The following is an 18,190-nucleotide window of genomic DNA, read 5'->3' on the forward strand; positions in this document are numbered from 1 at the left end:
TATGTGTGTGTATGCTCACACATACAGACAGACAGACAAAAGTAAAATCTTTTTCTTGTCTTTTTTTTTTTTTTGAGATAGGTTTAATCTTGTGTAGTCCTGACTGTCCTGAAACTCTCTCTGTAGACCAGGCTAGCCTTGAACTCACAGAGATACAGCTGCCTTTGCCTCCTGAGTGCTGGGATTAAAGGTGTGTACCACTACTGTCTGGACAAGGGTAAAATCTTAAAAATGCCGATTGGTTTGCTGAGTAGGCGGGCACTTCCCCCGATTTTGAACACCATGTCATACTAGCACACCAGGGTAATGCTGGTTGAGTCCAGCCACTCGCCTTTGACCTTGTGTCCTTGTATAAAATAATGTCACATCCTCATCCAATTTTGTCACCACAGAGCTCGAATTTATCAATGGCAATTGTCTGGTTGACTATGCTGAACAGTAAAAGCTTATGTGACTTTCAGGATGAAAATATACAGGCTGAGGAGAGATAGCCATCTTTTAATTCAGGAGCTGCCAGGCTGGAAGCATTAGGCATCCATCAGAGACCACCCTGCTTGCCTTGTAGTAGCCCTCCAGGCAGCTAGCTGGGAGTGTGCTGGACATACAGGATTCCTGGGACTGTTCCTTCTAGCTCCAAGGCACAGTAACTTTGAGTATAGTTGCTTTGACAAAGAGAATTGCAGCCCTCAAGGGATTTGCCTCAAACTTCAGAGATCAGGAAAAGGACAACATGAATAATATTTGCATTTGGCCCTTGATGACATTTTGTGGCCATACTTGTATTCAGCGGGATGATTTATGCAACGTGACACTTTCCCCGTTCAGAAGAAAAACGCTGTTCTGTGACTGAGAACTCCGCGAAGCCTGTTCATTCCGCTGTGCTCACAGTTAAGGAGTGTTCCTAACATCAGCTTAAAAGATTTGCAAGTGTATTTACTTGGGTACATAATCGCTCTGAAGTGCCGTGTGTTGAAGTGACACTCTGTGTGCGATAATTGAGTTGAGAGGAGTGCTAAGTGCGTTTATGTCATAATAAGAAAATAAAATTTCCTATAAGCAGAGACCCCAAAATTATAGATGATTAGTTTTTATTGCAACAGCTCTAGTGACAAATCTGAAAGCTGTCATCCCACCCCACAAACATATAGACTTCTAGCAACCTATTTCCACGAAAAGCACAGAATTCACAAACACTGGCCAGGAGCATTTAAAGCTTTATAAATGCACTTGAAAAATCCCACTGCCTGCAGTCACATTCGGAGTTAGTTGGGCTGATGGGTTGTAGATATTGGTGGAAGGTTACATCTTGTTAAGATGAGAGGATGACCTTTTTTTTTTCTTTTTTTTAGAAGTTAGGACAAATGTTGGCATTTGCTGGTATCTCTGCCATCACCACCACCATATTCTGAGCTTCTTTCTTTGTCCAGCTTTCTCTGGGCCCTTCACATATTTTTGCTGCATCCAATTGTTGCAGTAACACCGTGAATCCTGATCTCATCCTTTTTTTTTTCCTGTGAAAGAATTGAGGCTGGCAGAGGGCAGGAAGCTAGTCTCATAGATAGCAGATTGTGGCATATAGACCTGAACTTCATACACCTGTTTGGAGAGTTCCTGGTCTTAGCCCCCAACAAACTACCCAGTTGGTGTGCATTGGTGGTCCTCCTCTTTTCATTTGATCCCTAACCAGCAGCAACTATCTTGCAGGCAGCATTGTCACACAATTGGCATGCATTCTTGCCTTCCTGACCTGCCACTGCCAGCTGTCTTCACTAGGAGTCGGAGTGGACAGAGAAGTAACTACGTTACTTTCTCCTAATGGAGGGGCATAAAGCTTACTGGTTACATGCTACCAAAGATGCCACCTCCTTCTTGCCTTCCTTTTGGTCTCCTGTCCATCAAACCTTTGTGAAAGATGTCCTGCTTCTGTTTGTCAGTCATCTTATGGCGGCTCATGATGGTCTTATTACATTAACAGGGTCCTTCATAGACTGCCTCTCCCTAGAGATAGGGAGCTATCTACTACCCCACCAGCTCCTTTTCTAGGAGCTCTGTCTCATCTGTCATTTCCCAAGCCTTCTCGAAGCCCCTTCCCCCCCCTTTTTTTTCTACCTGGAGACTATGACAACCAGTCATTCCTGGCTTGGACTAGAACACCTTCCCACAGCTGGAAGAGTGACATCCTTGCATTACAAGCAGGAATGTCCTTAGGAAGAGCCACATAGACAATGGCTGTGCTGGACGTGAGGTGTAAGTTCAGATGAAAATGATCTACTTATCCGTAGTTCAACTTATGCTTATTACGGAACCCCAAACAATCCTTGTATCCCAGGGTAACTGCATCATATCTTTGTCCATATGCCCTCTCTCTCCTGAACCCATGTCCTGGTCCATGGTGAGAAATTTGTGAATATTTGTTTGATGAGCAATAATAATAATAATAAATAATTTCTGTTTAATCTTCCTTGTGTCTCATGGTTGTTAATGTAATGATGACTTAAAAGATTAGTTTAATGAAGTGCTGTCTTAAATTATAGTTGTTTTGGAGCTCAAAGGAATGAGAAAAGCATAAAGGATTTAGCCCAAATGTGGGGATGTAATATGCTTTAATTATGAGTTAATTTGAATGGTTTAGGGCTTAGATTTTCTCTACATGATTGTATTATTTATTTTTATAGTTATTGTAACAAAATAACCAAACAACCCCTCAAATGAACAATTTCTTTTGGCTCATAGTTTTAGTGGATATCCGCCATTCTGGTGGGGAAGGCATGGCAGTTTATGGTTGGTGAGAACTTGCAGTATGTTTGTGTATGTCTGGAGAACCAGGAAGCAAGAGAGAACAGGGTGGAAGGTGCCAGGTGCCCTGTAAGGTCCACCTCAGCAGCCTTCATCCTCCAGCTAAAAACAGTGCCACCAGGTGGAGACCAAGGGTTCAGACACATGGCCATGAGGCCAGGGTTGGGGATGGGAGCCTGTTTCACATTCAATTCAGAGCTTTCTTGGAGATGGGAATTACCAGGACTCCTGGTGTTGGGGTTTTACAGGGAAGCAGGAGACTTGCTTGTGATTCCTCCTCCTGCCCTGGACCTCTGTCAGGCCTTGCGATGTTATGAAGCCCACTGAAGATACACAGTTTTATCTCTGAGGAGGAATTTAGCCTGGAGTCCATGTTGGAGTACAGTGATGCTTTGGCTCTTGCTACTTCCGGCATCCCATCTCTTCTCTGGTTCCTAATTTTGAACACGTTGAGAGCCCCTCTCTATGACTGGCTTTTATCCCAATCACTTGTGATTGCTCAGAAGTGTCCCCACTTAAGTCCTACTCCCTCTGGGGTGGCTTGGGGATGTGTGTGTGTGTGTGGGGGGGGTCGGTTCCAGGTGACTTTCTTCTAGATATGCAGTTATCATGTAGGGAAAAAAAATACGACCCAAATGTATGAGCAGCATTAAGTGTCCTGACAGTGAAATAGTGCTTTTCTGTTGCCAGTGTTTGTGTGAAATGATCTGGCAAAATAGATGCTGCAGAAATAATGCGTTTCTATGTCTCCCTTCTAAAGTGATAAATGTTCTCAGCTCACCAAGGGATTTCTTGCCAAACGCTGATTCTGCTAACAGAAGGAGGAGAAAGCCTCATATGTTCTCTAGTGACAGAGTAAGGCGAAGTTTCTCGGGCTTGCCTTCCTTCTGTGGCACAAATGCTAAGAGGCGATCTTTTTTAGGGCTGTGTTCTTTCTGCCTAGGTGCTTGGCTAAAGGCACACTCAGACTGCTGTGCTGGAGAGTCTCAGCTCCTTCAGAGAGGCAGAGAAAATGGAGTTGGGGGTGTGGGCATCATCAAATACTGTTGGAATCTGGCTGTTACAATAGGGGCTTCTTTTGAGGGAGGCACTCGTACCACAGCGCTCGAGTCCTCTGGAACAGAAGTACCAAGAGGGAAGAACAAGGGACCTCTGGGATTTGTGGTGGCTCATTGTGGGTGGTCTTCATGTGGGCAGGGGGAGGGGGGACCTTTACAGATGCTTTCCCAGTGTGTCTGCAGAGCAGTGCTGGAGCAGGGGTGGGCATCCTTATGTCTGGTGTTCAGAATGAAGACACTGAGGGTCAGGAGGCTTGGCAGGTTAACTGGCTTAAAGCAACATAGCCATCAGCCCACACTTCTGTGGATTGTCAGCACCCTCAAAGTGTGTGCGGTGCGGGGAAGGGGGGGCTACCTCTTGACTCCGCCTCTTGGTCCTGGGTCCAAGCACTCCATCTAGGATTCTACTCTTCCCTCTGCACTGAGGTTTTGTTTCCCTCCACTTCTCATCGCTAGTTCGCCCTCTCCACAAGTCTTTAGGTGGCTCCCGAGTTCCCAGCTCTCATCACTGCACTGCACTGCACTGCCTTGTCTTTCATGATGCGTCCCTCCTTAGCCTCATGTACTCCAGTGACATGAAACAAGGACAGTTGGCTGAGCCCCAGGCAGCCAGTTATTTTGGACCTTCCTAGCCCTGCTTTCACATGTTCACCTTTCCAGCCTATTCGCTGCTCATAAGATGGGGTCACTACCATCCTCACCCCATTAGTGTTCTTCCCATCCCATCTCGTCTTTGTCTATTGATTCCCAACAGCATGTGCCGTGCTGACATGGAGCCACAGGCTTCCTTGGTGTTCAGTTCACCTGTTGTCATGGGCATGGTGTCCAGAGTCCCACCTAGTTGACCAGAGACACAAAGTATAGTCTGTGGAACAAATAAATGGAGTGTTAGCAACAGGAGCACAAGCATGAAGGCCCCGGTCTTTATTATAGGGGAGCAGCCACCCCTTTCATCTGGGTGGGTCACTCTCCTGTCTTCCTGCTGTGTGATTCTGGGGACCTTTTCATACGATCCTAATTTGCGAAGATGACTGGTGACTAGCGCAGGCAGTCCGTGAAGCCATGTATGAAGAACCGTGTGAGAGGTTTCTGGAGAGCGGGTAAGGCTTTACTAAAACCTTCTTTGGTGCCTCATAGAACAGGAGGAGGCTGTGAACACAGGTGACAATGGAAAAAAAACTCTCACAGAGGCCCCAGCACACTTTCTAGGTGGGTTTCTCCTCTCCTTAGGTACCTGCAATCGCAAGGCCTGGGTGTGTTCCTTCACTCCTGGCTCTTGTGCTGCCCTTTGTAGGGCTTGAGGAGGGCGGAGGCCACTGCCAGCATCTCCTTTGTGACCATCAGGTGGCATTTGCTGTCTCTGAGCTGCTTTTGGGCAGCCATAGCTCTTGTCAATCGACTGTCCACAGTTTTTGATATCTGACGCTTTTCTAGAGTCTAAGCTGCTGTTGGCAAAAAAAAAAAAAAAAAAAAAAAAAAAATCAATGAGACGTGATTATGGGAATGAAATAGGCCTCTCAAAACCAGTCTGAAAATATTTGGGCTGTCAGTCTGTTGTCTCTCTACCCAGAAAAAGTTCAGAAGTCTAAGTGATTAGATGTCAGGCCTTTTTGAGGTTTGAAGCCTCTCTCCAAACCTTCCTAACTTTCACCAACTAACTAAGCCACTCACTGCCTCAGCTCCCTCCTGCAGCACAGTCGGCACCAGCTTTCCCCAGAGCGATGAAGATAGCGCAGATAGACACAGGAAAAGTGTTCAGTGCAGGCCTGGACTGACTGGTTCCGCTGTTCCTGTTTATCTGCAGGGACTCTAATTGAACTTGGATCCAACCTTTTAAAAAGACCGTTTGGATCATTAAAAGTTTTTTCTTTTTCCTCCAACTATGGCAGATAGTTCTGCTGGGTATGGTAGCCTAGGTTGGCAGTCCTGTCCTTTTAGTGCTTGTAGTGTATTGCTATAGATTCTTCTAGCTTTCAGAGTTTCCATTGCTAAATCAGGTGCAATTCTGATGAGTTTTCATTTATATGACTTTTTTTTCATCTTTCAGTACTTTTTCTTTTCTGTATATTTAGTGTTTTAAGTAGATATCAGCTTGAGAGTGGGATGCCTGAGAAGGATTCTAGGGAGGCTGGCTGGAAAGACCTGTAGTGGAGGAAAAGGAAAGGGAAGTGATGTATTCTGTTTCAATTAGAAACACTTAAAATAAGAAAATAAAGAAAATAGAAAGACCCCCTATTTTGTTCTAAATAGAACTACAATTTTCATATCTCAAAATTAATAAAATAATATTGCCACCATAGAAGTTAGAATATAGATAGAAAAACAGAAGAGAGAAATAATTTGCTGTGACCACAGAAGATATCTTTTTAGCTGCATGTATGCAGATTATTGATTTAAAACAGAAATAGGCCAATGATCGCTTGTGTTATGTTGCAAACCCCTATATGCCTTTTCCCTGCACTCTGACACAGTTTGATGTGGGCAGGTGGGATTCAGGCAGTTGCTGGAAGTCAGAGGCATCTCTTCTTGTAGGTCCCTTCCTAAGGCTTTTGATGCCTGTTACTGCCCTAGGCCACCAAGGGCTTACCCCTGATTCTAGATAGTCATGGGCTTCTATCCCTGTTCTTCAAGATCTTCTGATTCCAACAACAGGAAATGTTTCCTGGTAAGACCAAGACATTTACCTGACCTTATTCCAGCAAGCACTAACAACCCAAGAAAGCAGGATGACTCCTCAGGGTGACGAGAGAGTAGCATACACTTGGTCCATTAGCAAAGAGCACCTGTTGGCATCCAAGCTGCAGGGAGAGCGGGCGGGAAACAGAGAACTGCTGAGTTAGTTCCAGATCTGGGATCTTGGCTTAGCACCTATCTTGTTGAGATTAGTGACCCTAACAGAGGTTAGAGTGGTCCTGGATGTCAGTGGGGTCAGCAGCTCCTTCTCAAGGAGAAAGTTCAGGGAGAGATGCAGGGAGATCTTACTGGAAAGGCAAGAGTTAAATAAGTCATTTCCCTTCCTGATTACTAGAAGGAAAATACATACAAACAATGCAAAGGTCAGAACACTGGGGCCTCATAAGAAAACCCAAAGATCAGATGCCCCTGTCCCACTGCTGGCTGTTGGAGGTTTCCTTTACATCTTAGGAATCTGGCAAAGGCCTTCTCTACTTCATTCCTTTTCTTGGGATCACTGTCCCTGTCCTTCAGCCCTAATCTGTTGGACAGGAAGTACGTTGCTTCTTATATTGTGCCTGGGGATCAGTCTGCACATGCAAGGCCAGAGCTCTACCAGGGAAGCAACCCCCCCCCCCCCAGAGTCTTTCAAAGGCCAGTTTTATAGTCTCAAAGGATTTGGAAACTGGAACTGGAAATGAATGGTTTGGTTTTTTTTACATTTATTTTTTATTTTTTTTCCTTTTTTTATTAATTTATTCTTGTTACATCTCAATGGTTAACCCATCCCTTGTATCCTCCCATTCTTCCCTGCCTCCCATTTTCCCCTTACTCCCCTCCCCTATGACCTGGTGGCACTCAGAGGAAGGATAGCAGGCTACCAAGAAGAGACTTGATACGATACCCTATGAACGTGTTTTGAGTGGCACATGGGCACATCCTGTTTTTCCAGCTGAGCTTTGGGTAGAAGGCTGGCCTCTGCTGGCCAGGAGAAAATGGTGCCTCCTTCCAGTTCCGACGTTTGAAGGTGGAGGTGGGGGAATGAAGAGCAAATAGGTATTTAGACCTTGGATATTATCCCTCCACTAAATATCCTTACACTTGTCACTTAAAAATCACTCTCCAGACACCCCAGAATGAAGCTGTAGCAAATCTCCTTGTTTTTCCTAAGTTGAAGCTTGAGGAGAGACGTGTTAGCTACTCAGTTTGAAGTGAAGTAACACGTGATGCCCTCAGGTTTGGTGCCTCAGCCTTTTTATAAGGACCTGAGCATTATGCTGTTGTTTTCACACGGACATAAGAATATTGTGAACTCCTTTTGGAAGTCCCAGTAAGAAGCAGAAATTCCATTTAAAGGGAACGGAACTAAGTCTTTATTCAAACCAGTTGCTGCCTTAGGATCCACTTCTGTCCTTACACACCATCAAAGGTCCTCCAGAGCTTCTGTCCACGTGCGTTGTACCCATTGGTATTTATCACATTAGATTTTTAAAACTAGGACATTTGAGGAGAAACCAATTTAAAAGATAAAATGTATCATGCAAATAGTATATCAAATGAACAATGACTGGCATGCACTTTCCCTTTATCTGACAAATTTCTTTAATGTTTGACTCAGACTCACATGTGTGTCTGAGTCAATCTGTGGTCAGTGGCTGATATCCATGAAGTTAACCACCTTCCGTTAGGTAGGGCTCTATGGACCCAAGAAGCCTTCAAGAGCGTCTGGACCACTTTTAGAATTGCTGCTTTAAATAAATTATTGCAATATGTAATTATCTTTTAAGTTAGTGAGTGGTCACTACATAAAATTACAGATTTTATTGTGATATTTCCTGTGTGTGTGTGTGCGCGCGCGCGCCACGCGCACACCCAGGTGTAATGGTTGTTAATTTGGCACAGCTGAGAAGAGGGAACCTCAATTAAGGAATTGCCCCCATTAGCTTGGCCTTTGGGCATGTCCGTGAGCTTTTTTCTTGATTGTTGGTTGCTGGAGTAGGACCTGGCCTACTGTTTGTGGTGCTTCCCCAGGGTAGGTGGTCCTGGGTTGTATGTGGAAGCTGGCTGAGCAGAAGCAGGGAGCCGTCCTGTAAGCAGCATCTCTCCCTGGTCTGTGCGTCAGCTCCTATTTCCAGGTTCCTGCCCTCATTCCCTCAGTGGTGGATTACTATGTGGAAATGTAAGTTGGAATGAATCCCTTCTTCACACTTCTGGTCTGAGTGGTTTGTCACAGTAACAGGAAGCTCACTAGGACATCAAGTGAGCATGCACCTATGTGCACAGCCAGAGGACAGCTGTAGGTACCCTCTACCTTGTTTGTTTTGTTTTTGTTTGTTTGGGGATTGATTTGCTTTTTCTCTCTTTCTTTCCTTTTCTTCTTTAAGGCAAGGTCTCTCACTGGCCTGAGCTTTCAGGGTAGATTAGGCTAGTTGACCAACCAGCCTCAGAGGGTTGTCTGTCTTCATCTCCCCAGTGGTGAGATTACAAGTATGTGCAACTGTACCTGGAACCTGGTGGTGGAGGTTGCTGCTGCTGCTGCTGCTGCTGCTGTTGCTACCTCTTTCTCCTCTTCATTCTCCTCCTCATATCCATCCATCCATCATTCCATCCATGCTCTGGGGATTGAACTGAAATCTTTGAATTCTAGTGCTTGCACTGCAAGTACTGTGTGTGTGTGAGTGTGTGTGTGTGTGTGTGTGTGTGTGTGTGTGTGTGTAATATAGTTCAGTCATATTTATCCCATCACTCTCTCTTCTTCATGCTAATCTCTCTTCTCTTCCCACCTACCTCCTTCTGCTTTTACATCTTAAAAAAAAAATAAACAACACAGACTCCGCATCCAAGCCCAAACATACATTAGTGAGTGGATTCAGGACTGTGTACATGCAGAACAAGGACTCCTCCACTGAGTTACATCCCCAGGCCAGTGCTAGTCTTTCTGAATATGGCTTATTTTGCTTAACATGATGCTCTGATCTCCAGTATGTGATGGTTTTAAGGAAAACTGTCTTAAATTGAGGTGAGTCAAGACAGCCCCTTAGGATATTCCTTGGAGAAGGCAGCTTGTGATGGGCTGACAACTGTTTCTTTGCCAGGTGCTGCTTCAGCTTCTAGTCAGAGCCTAGTTCAGTTTTCATGTTTCTCTCTGGTTGTTGTAGCGAACGTGAAATGCAACCTACTGTCTCCAACAAATATGACGTTGCTGAAGTTTTATTTTTATAACCATCAGAGGAAATGGCGTGTGGTACCTCAGAATCACATGCCTCTAATATTTTCCTCTCTCCTTACAGAAATACAAAGAGTATGAGAAAGATGTTGCCATTGAAGAAATCGATGGTCTCCAACTGGTGAAAAAGCTGGCTAAGAACATGGAGGAAATGTTTCACAAGAAGTCCGAGGCGGTGCGGGTAAGTCCACCAGGGTCTGTGCTGTGCTGCTCAGAGATGCTCAGGCAGCTAGTGTCTGGGGCTGGGCACTGATGAGCCCAGCACGCTAAGCTTGCCGACCACACAGATGTTCTTTCTCACTTCCTCATTCTGGTAACCAAGAAAAGCAGTTCCTCCTTGGAATCTTCACGCATGGGGTACTGAGGCCAGTTTTCCTCTCTTGATGTTATGCCTTCAGCCTAGGGATTACAAAGCATGTGTCCCCCAACTCCATGATGCTCGCATTAACTTCTCAGGGTCACTAGGGGGCATTGCAGTTCACTGGACGTTTAAAAAAAAACATTTAAAAAGTGATTGCCATAGTGTGGAACTGAACCCCTCACTGGGGCAGATGTTGTCTGGAAGAAATTGGATGTTCTTGTTTTATTGGAGCATTACTGAAATTGCAATGTGTGTATCGATCCAAGTAGCTCAGTGAGATTTCATATGAGCTGGATAAAGGGAACTGTGGTGTCTATGGGTTTTTTTCTGCTTTGTCTTTGTTTTCATTGCTGAGTTGGCTTCCTACGTTACTTTTTACTGTTGTACAAGGTTGCTGCTCATTTTTATTTGGTCTAGGACTATAGCTCAGGGCATGGTGCCACCTAGAGTGGACCTTTCTATGTTACTTAAATCAACCCAGAAATCCCCTCATGGATAAGGTCAGACGTTTGTCACCTGATGGCTTAGATCCTGTTGGGTTGAGGCTCAAGACTGACTGTCACACATAGGGGAAGTATTGTCTGGACTTGGGACCATGTGACAGAACACTATGACTTTGCCTTCATCAGTGCTTTCTCCATAATCTATTTTCTATGCATTTCTCTCTGTGTGTGCTTGTATTTTACTTCTTTTCAAATTTGAAATGTATGGCACCTGTTCACTTTTTTGATCCAGCTTTTTGTCCTTTCTTCCAGCTACTCTTGGGTAATTTCTCCTGTCACTGTGTTGTGTGATTTCCTTGGGCAGCTGACGAACATGTTTATTAATTAATTCTACTGCTTCTGCCTGCTTGACCATTTAGATTGTTTGCACATTTTGAAATCAATATTACTGCAGTGAATCTTCCTGTATACCAACAATAATCCAAGTAATGTAGTTGGTGGGCATACCTGAAGGACTTTGCCAATATTCACATCTCTTGAATTTGCCATAGCCCAAGGTGGAGGTTGTGTTGCCATCTTCAGCTTACAACAGGGAGACAGGGAGAAAGAAGCTCCATAGCTTCTCTGCAGTCACATTGATGTGTGGCTCCAGGACACCGGAGCCCACGTTGCTCATCACCTCCATGTTCTAAGTATCCTAGACCATACACTGCTTTCCTTAATGGGAAGTTCTAAACCCGAAGGCATCCAGAATGTTCTGAATCTAACTTTAAAGTTATTTGTGCTTAAGAAAACATTTCTGACCCAATAAGGTTGTGTTAGTTTACAGCCCCTCCAAGTGGCACCTCAGTGCTGTTTCCTGAATCATCCTTGCATATATATGCATATATATTCACAATATATACACAAACATATGTTTTTTTATTTTTGATTTGGGGGTTCTAATTTTTTAAATTCCAATTAGATAGTCTGTGTGTGTGTGTGTGTGTGTGTGTGTGTGTGTGTGTGTGTGTGTGTATATATATATATATATATATATATATATATATATATATATATATATATATGTTTGAGGAGAGGGTCACCTGTGTCACAGTTTGTGCATGGAGGTTAGAGGTTATCTTGTAGTAGTCAGGTCTCTCTTTCTGCTGAATGGGTATTAGGGATCAAATTCAGGTGGGTAGGCCTGGCAATCAGTGTCCCTATCTGCTGAGATATCTTTTATTGTTGTTGATGTTGTTGTTGTTGTTTTGTTGTTATTTCTCACCGTGCTTTCTTGGAGGTCTCTCTGACAAGCCTTCAACTCAAGCGATCCTCTGCTCCAGGCTCGCAGGGACTGGGATGGTAGTTGTGTCATTATACCTGGCTCACTTTCACTTCATTCTTAAACTCTAATAGCAACGTTATCAGCTTGAATGAAGAAATAGTGTTTTCATTTGCATCTCTTTGCAAATCACAGACTTGTAGGGGAAAAAAAAGAAAATAAATAGCCATCCATTCTGATTGAGCAGTTGGTAGACAAGAAAGGCCTGGTGTCAGGAGTGGGGCACCTGAGGGAGTGGGCATGGGAGTGGGCATGCAGGCTGCTCCTTGGCAGAAGAACCGGATCCTGGACCTTGACCCTGTGCAGTGTGTGCAACACTGAAGACGGATGAGGATAGCTGAGCAGCCCCAGCCCCACCCCCTCCACAGATCTCCTTTTCTCTCATGCCTCTCTGGAGCCGTGCAGAGTATATGCTTATAGGTTTACAGAGCGCATGGTGCACCTGGCCCGGAGCTGGGAGATTATGCCGTTTAGATTTTGTGTCAACCCCCAGGAGTTATCATTGTCCTAGAAATGAGCAAACAAGCTGAGCTGCGTGAAGTCATTTGCCCGGGTCACACTCCAGGGCTCAGTGGAGTTGAGTTTTCGCATCTTCTAGGAAAGCGTACAGCCGTGCTGCATATTCCTGCAAAGCTAATGCCGGACAAATGGAAGGACTGCTCTGTGCATGTCTGGATAAGGCCTTCTCCATCTTCTGGACATATGATAGAGAAGGAGCCCTGGGGGCTGCAGGAAGCATCCAGATGGGGGCACGAGGGAATTGGGGCTGGTTTTAGCCTCTCTGTATTGCCTAATTTTAAAACCATTTTTGCTTTAAATTAGTGACATTCAAAAAAAATATGGCTGGTGCAGTTTCTTTGAGGAGAAGGAAAAAAAAAGGGTCCTGTTTGAATTGAAATGTTCCCAGGATAAACAGCCTGTATACTCTGACATGTGTATTTTCTGTATTTTAATATACACAGACAGACCCTTTGTAAGCAGACTGGATGCCGCCTCATCTTGGGAATCGCCTTTAGTGTTTTGTGGTTCTCCTTACCTATAGCCCTCTATTTTTATTGTGATACTGACCCGGGCTTCATGCCTCCTAGGTGGTGTTCTTCCACTATGCTATAGCTTCCAGTGTTTTGTTGTTGTTGTTGTTTTGTTTAATCTGGATTCAGGTGGGATTGGCCTAGTCCCCATTGCGCCCTCTGTACCTCTGTTGGAAGCGCTTAAAAGCCACTGGGCATCTGGAATGAACTGCTGGCCTATGTAAAAGCAAAGGAAGAAGTGACTGGGGCCTCTTCATGATGTATTGACAGCAGAAAGCTGTGAGCATTGGAGGAGCCAAAGACCTCACGTTTGCCCTGGAGCCACCCTTTGCAGTATTGCACTAGAAGTAGGCTCTTTTGCCAGGAATCTCACCAAGCAGACAGCGGGCCAGGAACAGCACAGACTTTAGGACTGGTATTTCCCCAGCTCCTCTGTCCCACTGCTAGTAATTTGCACCAGATCAGAGTCCTGGGGGTCTTTTCTTTACCCTTCATGGTACCCCACGCTTAATGGTCCAATGTCACTCAGCATTGTGATTTAAGAACACATACAAGGGAAACCTGGCTTACAAGCAACGGCGAATATCACAACCACCACTGCCACGTGTGGAGTGCCTTGGAACTGTCTATAGCCTTAGGCTGGCTTTGGCTGGTGCAGGTAGATTCCATTAGCAGTGGGGAAGCCTGACTCCAGTAACCCAGCCCTTTAACACACGAGGCCTGTCATCTGCAGGCCTTGAACAATGTTGTTCTTTTTCTCCGTCTCTCTGGCTTGATTTCATCATTCTCTCCATCACGTTGCCCAGTGATTAGTTGAATCAGAGCGATTTTATCATGCTCCGGCCCTATTTGAATTCTTCTCCACTATGCAATTATCCTATCACAGAAAGTCCTATTTTCTGCCCGTCAGATGTCTGAGGTAAATGTGAAACCTAAAGTGGCCTGCCCATTATATAACCCCTGTCATAAGGCTGGTAATGGACTACATGCAACTTTTTTTTTCCTCTTCGGACTAGCAAATTATAAATAACCTTAGCCTCCATAATTGCCATTAACATAATGGTGCCATCATTATGACAGCTTTTCTTAACTCTATTTTCTAGCAAATTTTAATGCCATGGGTGGTTTGAATAATTTTTGTAAATCCACTCAGAGGCCAGCTCCAGGTTGTTTGAAGGAGTAAGGCTGCCGTTTGCTTTTGTGCACAACAGTTATGCAGAAGGCGCTGTTTCCCCACTTTCTCTATTCAGATATGTATGCTACCCAGCCCTCAATGGATGTTGCTGAGCAGTTGATATCAAGTTTCTGCTTCTTTTGAATGGCCAAGAGGCGGAATCAATTTGCTTTTAGTTCATTAGCATCTCAAGGAGCCTCTCCAAATGCAGGATTTTTGCAGAAATAATATGCACCTGTCTCCTGCTGGTGGCACATTCCCATTGGGGCATTTTTAAGTGACACCTGGACTATTTGTCTATGACATAAGTCAGAACTTATTTGAGATACTGAAAGAATGCAAATTTGCCATGGCTTCTCTATTCTGCTGAGCCGCTGGTATTAAGAAAAGTGCCCAGCCTGGTCTCCATGGTGAATTACAGGACAGCCACAGGTACACAGAGAAACCCTGTCTTGAAAACAAACAAATAAATACTCCCCCAAAAGTGTTTTGAGTTGAAGGCAGGAGGAAGGCTGTTACCTAGTCATGGCTGTGTGGGCAGTCCCCAGCCTCTGTCTTTCTGGTCTGGCCCTTCACTGGGAGCAGGCAAAGCTGCCAAGCACCTGAAAGCATCTGCTCTAGCTCCAGGGAACTCTGACTAGGCAGAGCCACTTTAGAGACTTTGCAATTCTTAGGTGCACCCTCATTTCTGAAATGTGGCATCTGCAGAGTGGCTTTTGCGTGGGTCATGCGGAAAACTTCTAGATTTGGGCACATTTGACCCCATACTCCATTTTCTCAGGAGCCCTGGTTTCTACAAAGGAGAGGTTTGGCTTCATGCTGGGTCCTACAGATCTTAGACCCCACCCCCAAACTTAACCGCATATCTGGGAGATAGGGGTAGAGCGCATACTTTGCTAGACTACAGAGCAGAACATTATTTAATTGAAACAATCTGAAGTGTCTTAACTTCAGTGAGGACAGGAGACAGAAAGCAAGTTGTACCCACACCCACGACATGAAGACTTTGCTGTCTTCAAACCTTTGGATGAGATGTTCAATGCCAGCCCCCAAAGGCTCTCAGCTCGGAGCTGTAAGTAAGCCTCATCTTGCACTCGCTTTCTGATTTCCATTGGTAAAATGAAAAATTGGGCACTTGAAAAAGTGTTTTGCTTAAAAACACACACTCCTGCTTCTTGGAAGAGCTAAAGGAGACTAGACTTTGTGCTCAGGTCTCCTTCCTCCAGCTACCTGCTGTTCCTGTGGAACTGATTCCCATTATAGCTGCGCAGGGAAAGTAATTGCCGTTGTACAGTAATTCAATTTCAGCGCATTCACGCATCACTTCCCCGATAGGAGCTTATCTGGAGAAACCTCGGACTTGAAAGCTTTTTATCTAGAAATTCCACATGCCTTGAGCCGTTTTTCCTAGGTAACAGATCTCAGTATTTGCATTTAATAAACATTTACCTTCTTAGAAAAATGGATTTCTTTCCTTTCCAGAAGAGATTTACGCCATCCTTCCAAGAAGCCAGCAGGTACTATTAAAGCAACTTTCTTCAGCTGTTTCCTGACTGATGTACGTCTACATATGTATGATTATAAAATGCATCTATGCCGCAATGTAAATATATACACCACAGCACACAGGATGCTGAACACAGCTAAGGCAGACTCTAGCAGCAGTGGGAGCTAGGAGTGGTTCTTGGCTATGGGGGAGAACACTTCTGGCTTCAAAACTCATCTCTGTAGACACTGAGAACTGTTGATGAGACAGTTTCCAAAGGTTGTCCATTAGGTTGTGAATGAAATCAACAATTTTCTTGATCATTTCTGAATTGTCTCAGTAGAAGGTCACACGTCCTAGAATATATGAGCAGTACAAAATGGACAAATCGGTTAAAGATAGGAGGAAAGGAAGCGAGAAAGGAAGGAACAAATGAAGGAATAAAGCGAAAGTGACGACAACAGCAGCAACAAAAGTTGGTTAAATTTAATAGGGGTTCACATAGACTGGAGGGGCAGACACTAGGTCCTCTTCATAGGTTTTTGAGTGATTCTTAAAGAGTGAGAGTGGGGCTGTCTCTGACTCTTTTGCCTGCTCTTGGGACCCTTTTCCTCCTGGGTTGCCTTGTCCAGACTTCATATGAGGGTTTATGCCTAGTCTTATTGTAACTTGTTATGCCGTGTTATGCTGGGAGGCCTGCCCTTTTCTGAAGGGAAGAAAAGGATTAATGGATTTAGAGATGAGGGGAGGTGGGAGGAGTAGGAGGAATGGTGGGAGAGGAGGCTGCAGTTGGGATGTAGTGGAAAAAAAATACTGGAAAAAAATGTCTCTTTGTGTCTGGGCAACATGCCTATAATCCCAGCACTTGGGAAGCAGAAGCAGGTAGATCCTCATGGAGAGAGAGAAAGCCCTGAGTGAATGTGTAAATAATGGATGAAGTCCTGAGCGAATACTTATTATTGATAAAGGCCAATGCCTCAGACTTGCAGGTGTCAAGAAGGCCTTCCTCTGGTCCACGAGCAGATGTGAGTACACAGAAAGCATCCATCACAGCTTTCTCCTCTTGGAGGTTAAAAGCCTAATACTACCCTCCTATAGACATCTTATCTGGTGCAAAGATCACTAGATGCTCCCATCTGTGGCATATGTGGTAAATTCCAGGGTGCTGTGGAGTAGGTGCTGTTCTGCCAGAGTGAGACCATCCCCCACCTGATCTCAGCTCTTCTATGCGTGTGTCAGTAATTTCTCCATCCTCCTGTCACATCAACCAGGTCTCCAGAACCAAGCCATTCCTTGGTGCAGGGGTTTCTGTGAGTGCTAGGCCAGCCTGGTCTACACAGTGAGTCCCAGGCTGGAGAGGGCTGCATTATGAGACCCTGTCTCAAAAATAAATAGACAGATAACTTAGTTAAATTCTCCTCTGTTTATCTTATTTCCAAACAAGCTTGGTAACTAACTTGTAAGTTTTTCCTTTGGATAAAATGGTTTAGGACCACAACCTTACTGGTTTTCTTACATGAAGCAGAGGGGGAAAAAAAACCCTAAATACAAACCCAGATAGATAGATGAAAGCCAGAAATCTCTATACTGTAGTCTCAAACAAGCATATTAGATCAGACACAGACTAACAGGCCAGCAGACAAAATGACTCATAAACAATGGCATGAAATCAATAATTACCATGAACACAGATTAAAGAAATACATAATGGAATTATAATAAGTCAGGCTGCCCTCAGCAAAAAACAAGGTAGACCATTTACATCCCCATGTCTTTGAGATGTAAAAAGTGACCCAATGAAAAGCAGAAAGATCAAAAGATACAGGTACTTCTACAGACTAATTCCCATTCCCCCAACCCCTACCCTCCCCCTTCCATGCCCCCCCCATTTGAGCAGCTAGTCAGCAGGATAGCCATGCCCTTAGGATTGAAAATTTCTAATAAAATCTAAAAAAATCTTGTCTCCAGAGAGCTGTGACACTCTTCAGCCAATCCCAGTGAGGGGACCTCAGAGGCACAGCTTTCTGCTCAGATTTTGCCCAGGGAGTCTAGATAGTCATAGGATGACTTTTTCTCACTAGGGTTTATCTTAAAGGAGGCAATTAAAGTCTTTTCTTTCGAAACAATTTGCTTCCATGGGGCTTATTGGAAAAGGGAGGGATGATAGGGAAGGAAGAAGACACTGGGCCAGAGGATAGGTGAGACGGAGGAGTGAGAACCTTCCTTCAAATTTAGTAAATGGTCCAGCACTTGGGAGGCAGAGAAGGGAGGATGCTGTGAGGCTTGCTGACCAGCTAACCTAGCTAATTACTGAGGTCCAGGCCGGCGAGAGGCCCTGTCTCAAGGTATATGATGTTTGTGAGGACTACACCTGAGATTGTCCTCTGGCCTGTACACACATGCATCCATCCATGAATAAAACAAAATAAGAAGAATTTGAGAATGTCAAATACACCTTATTTTTCAAAAAACACTGGCAAGTTCAATTAAGATAATTATCAAATATAAAACCAGCTGAAACCAGTTGAAACACTAAATGGTGTTTTCTTTTTCTAAAATGACCTTTGAATTCCTCTCTCCCATTTTAGTGTTTTGTTTGTTTGTTTGCTTTACATTTG

At 44.4% G+C, this 18,190-nt stretch overlaps 1 protein-coding gene across 1 annotated transcript in view; it reads left to right on the forward strand.

Moving 5' to 3' along the window:
* The window catches only part of CACNA2D3 (calcium voltage-gated channel auxiliary subunit alpha2delta 3), a 798,196-nt gene that overhangs the window by 181,451 nt on the left and 598,555 nt on the right, over positions 1–18,190 (forward strand). The window contains exon 3 of the mRNA XM_084794478.1: positions 9,818–9,934. Coding sequence (XP_084650604.1) covers positions 9,818–9,934 — 117 coding nt within the window. The remainder of the gene's footprint in view (positions 1–9,817; positions 9,935–18,190) is intronic.

This window comes from Acomys minous, assembly GCF_964271855.1.
Source record: "Acomys minous genome assembly, chromosome: 9".
NCBI lineage: Eukaryota > Metazoa > Chordata > Mammalia > Rodentia > Muridae > Acomys > Acomys minous.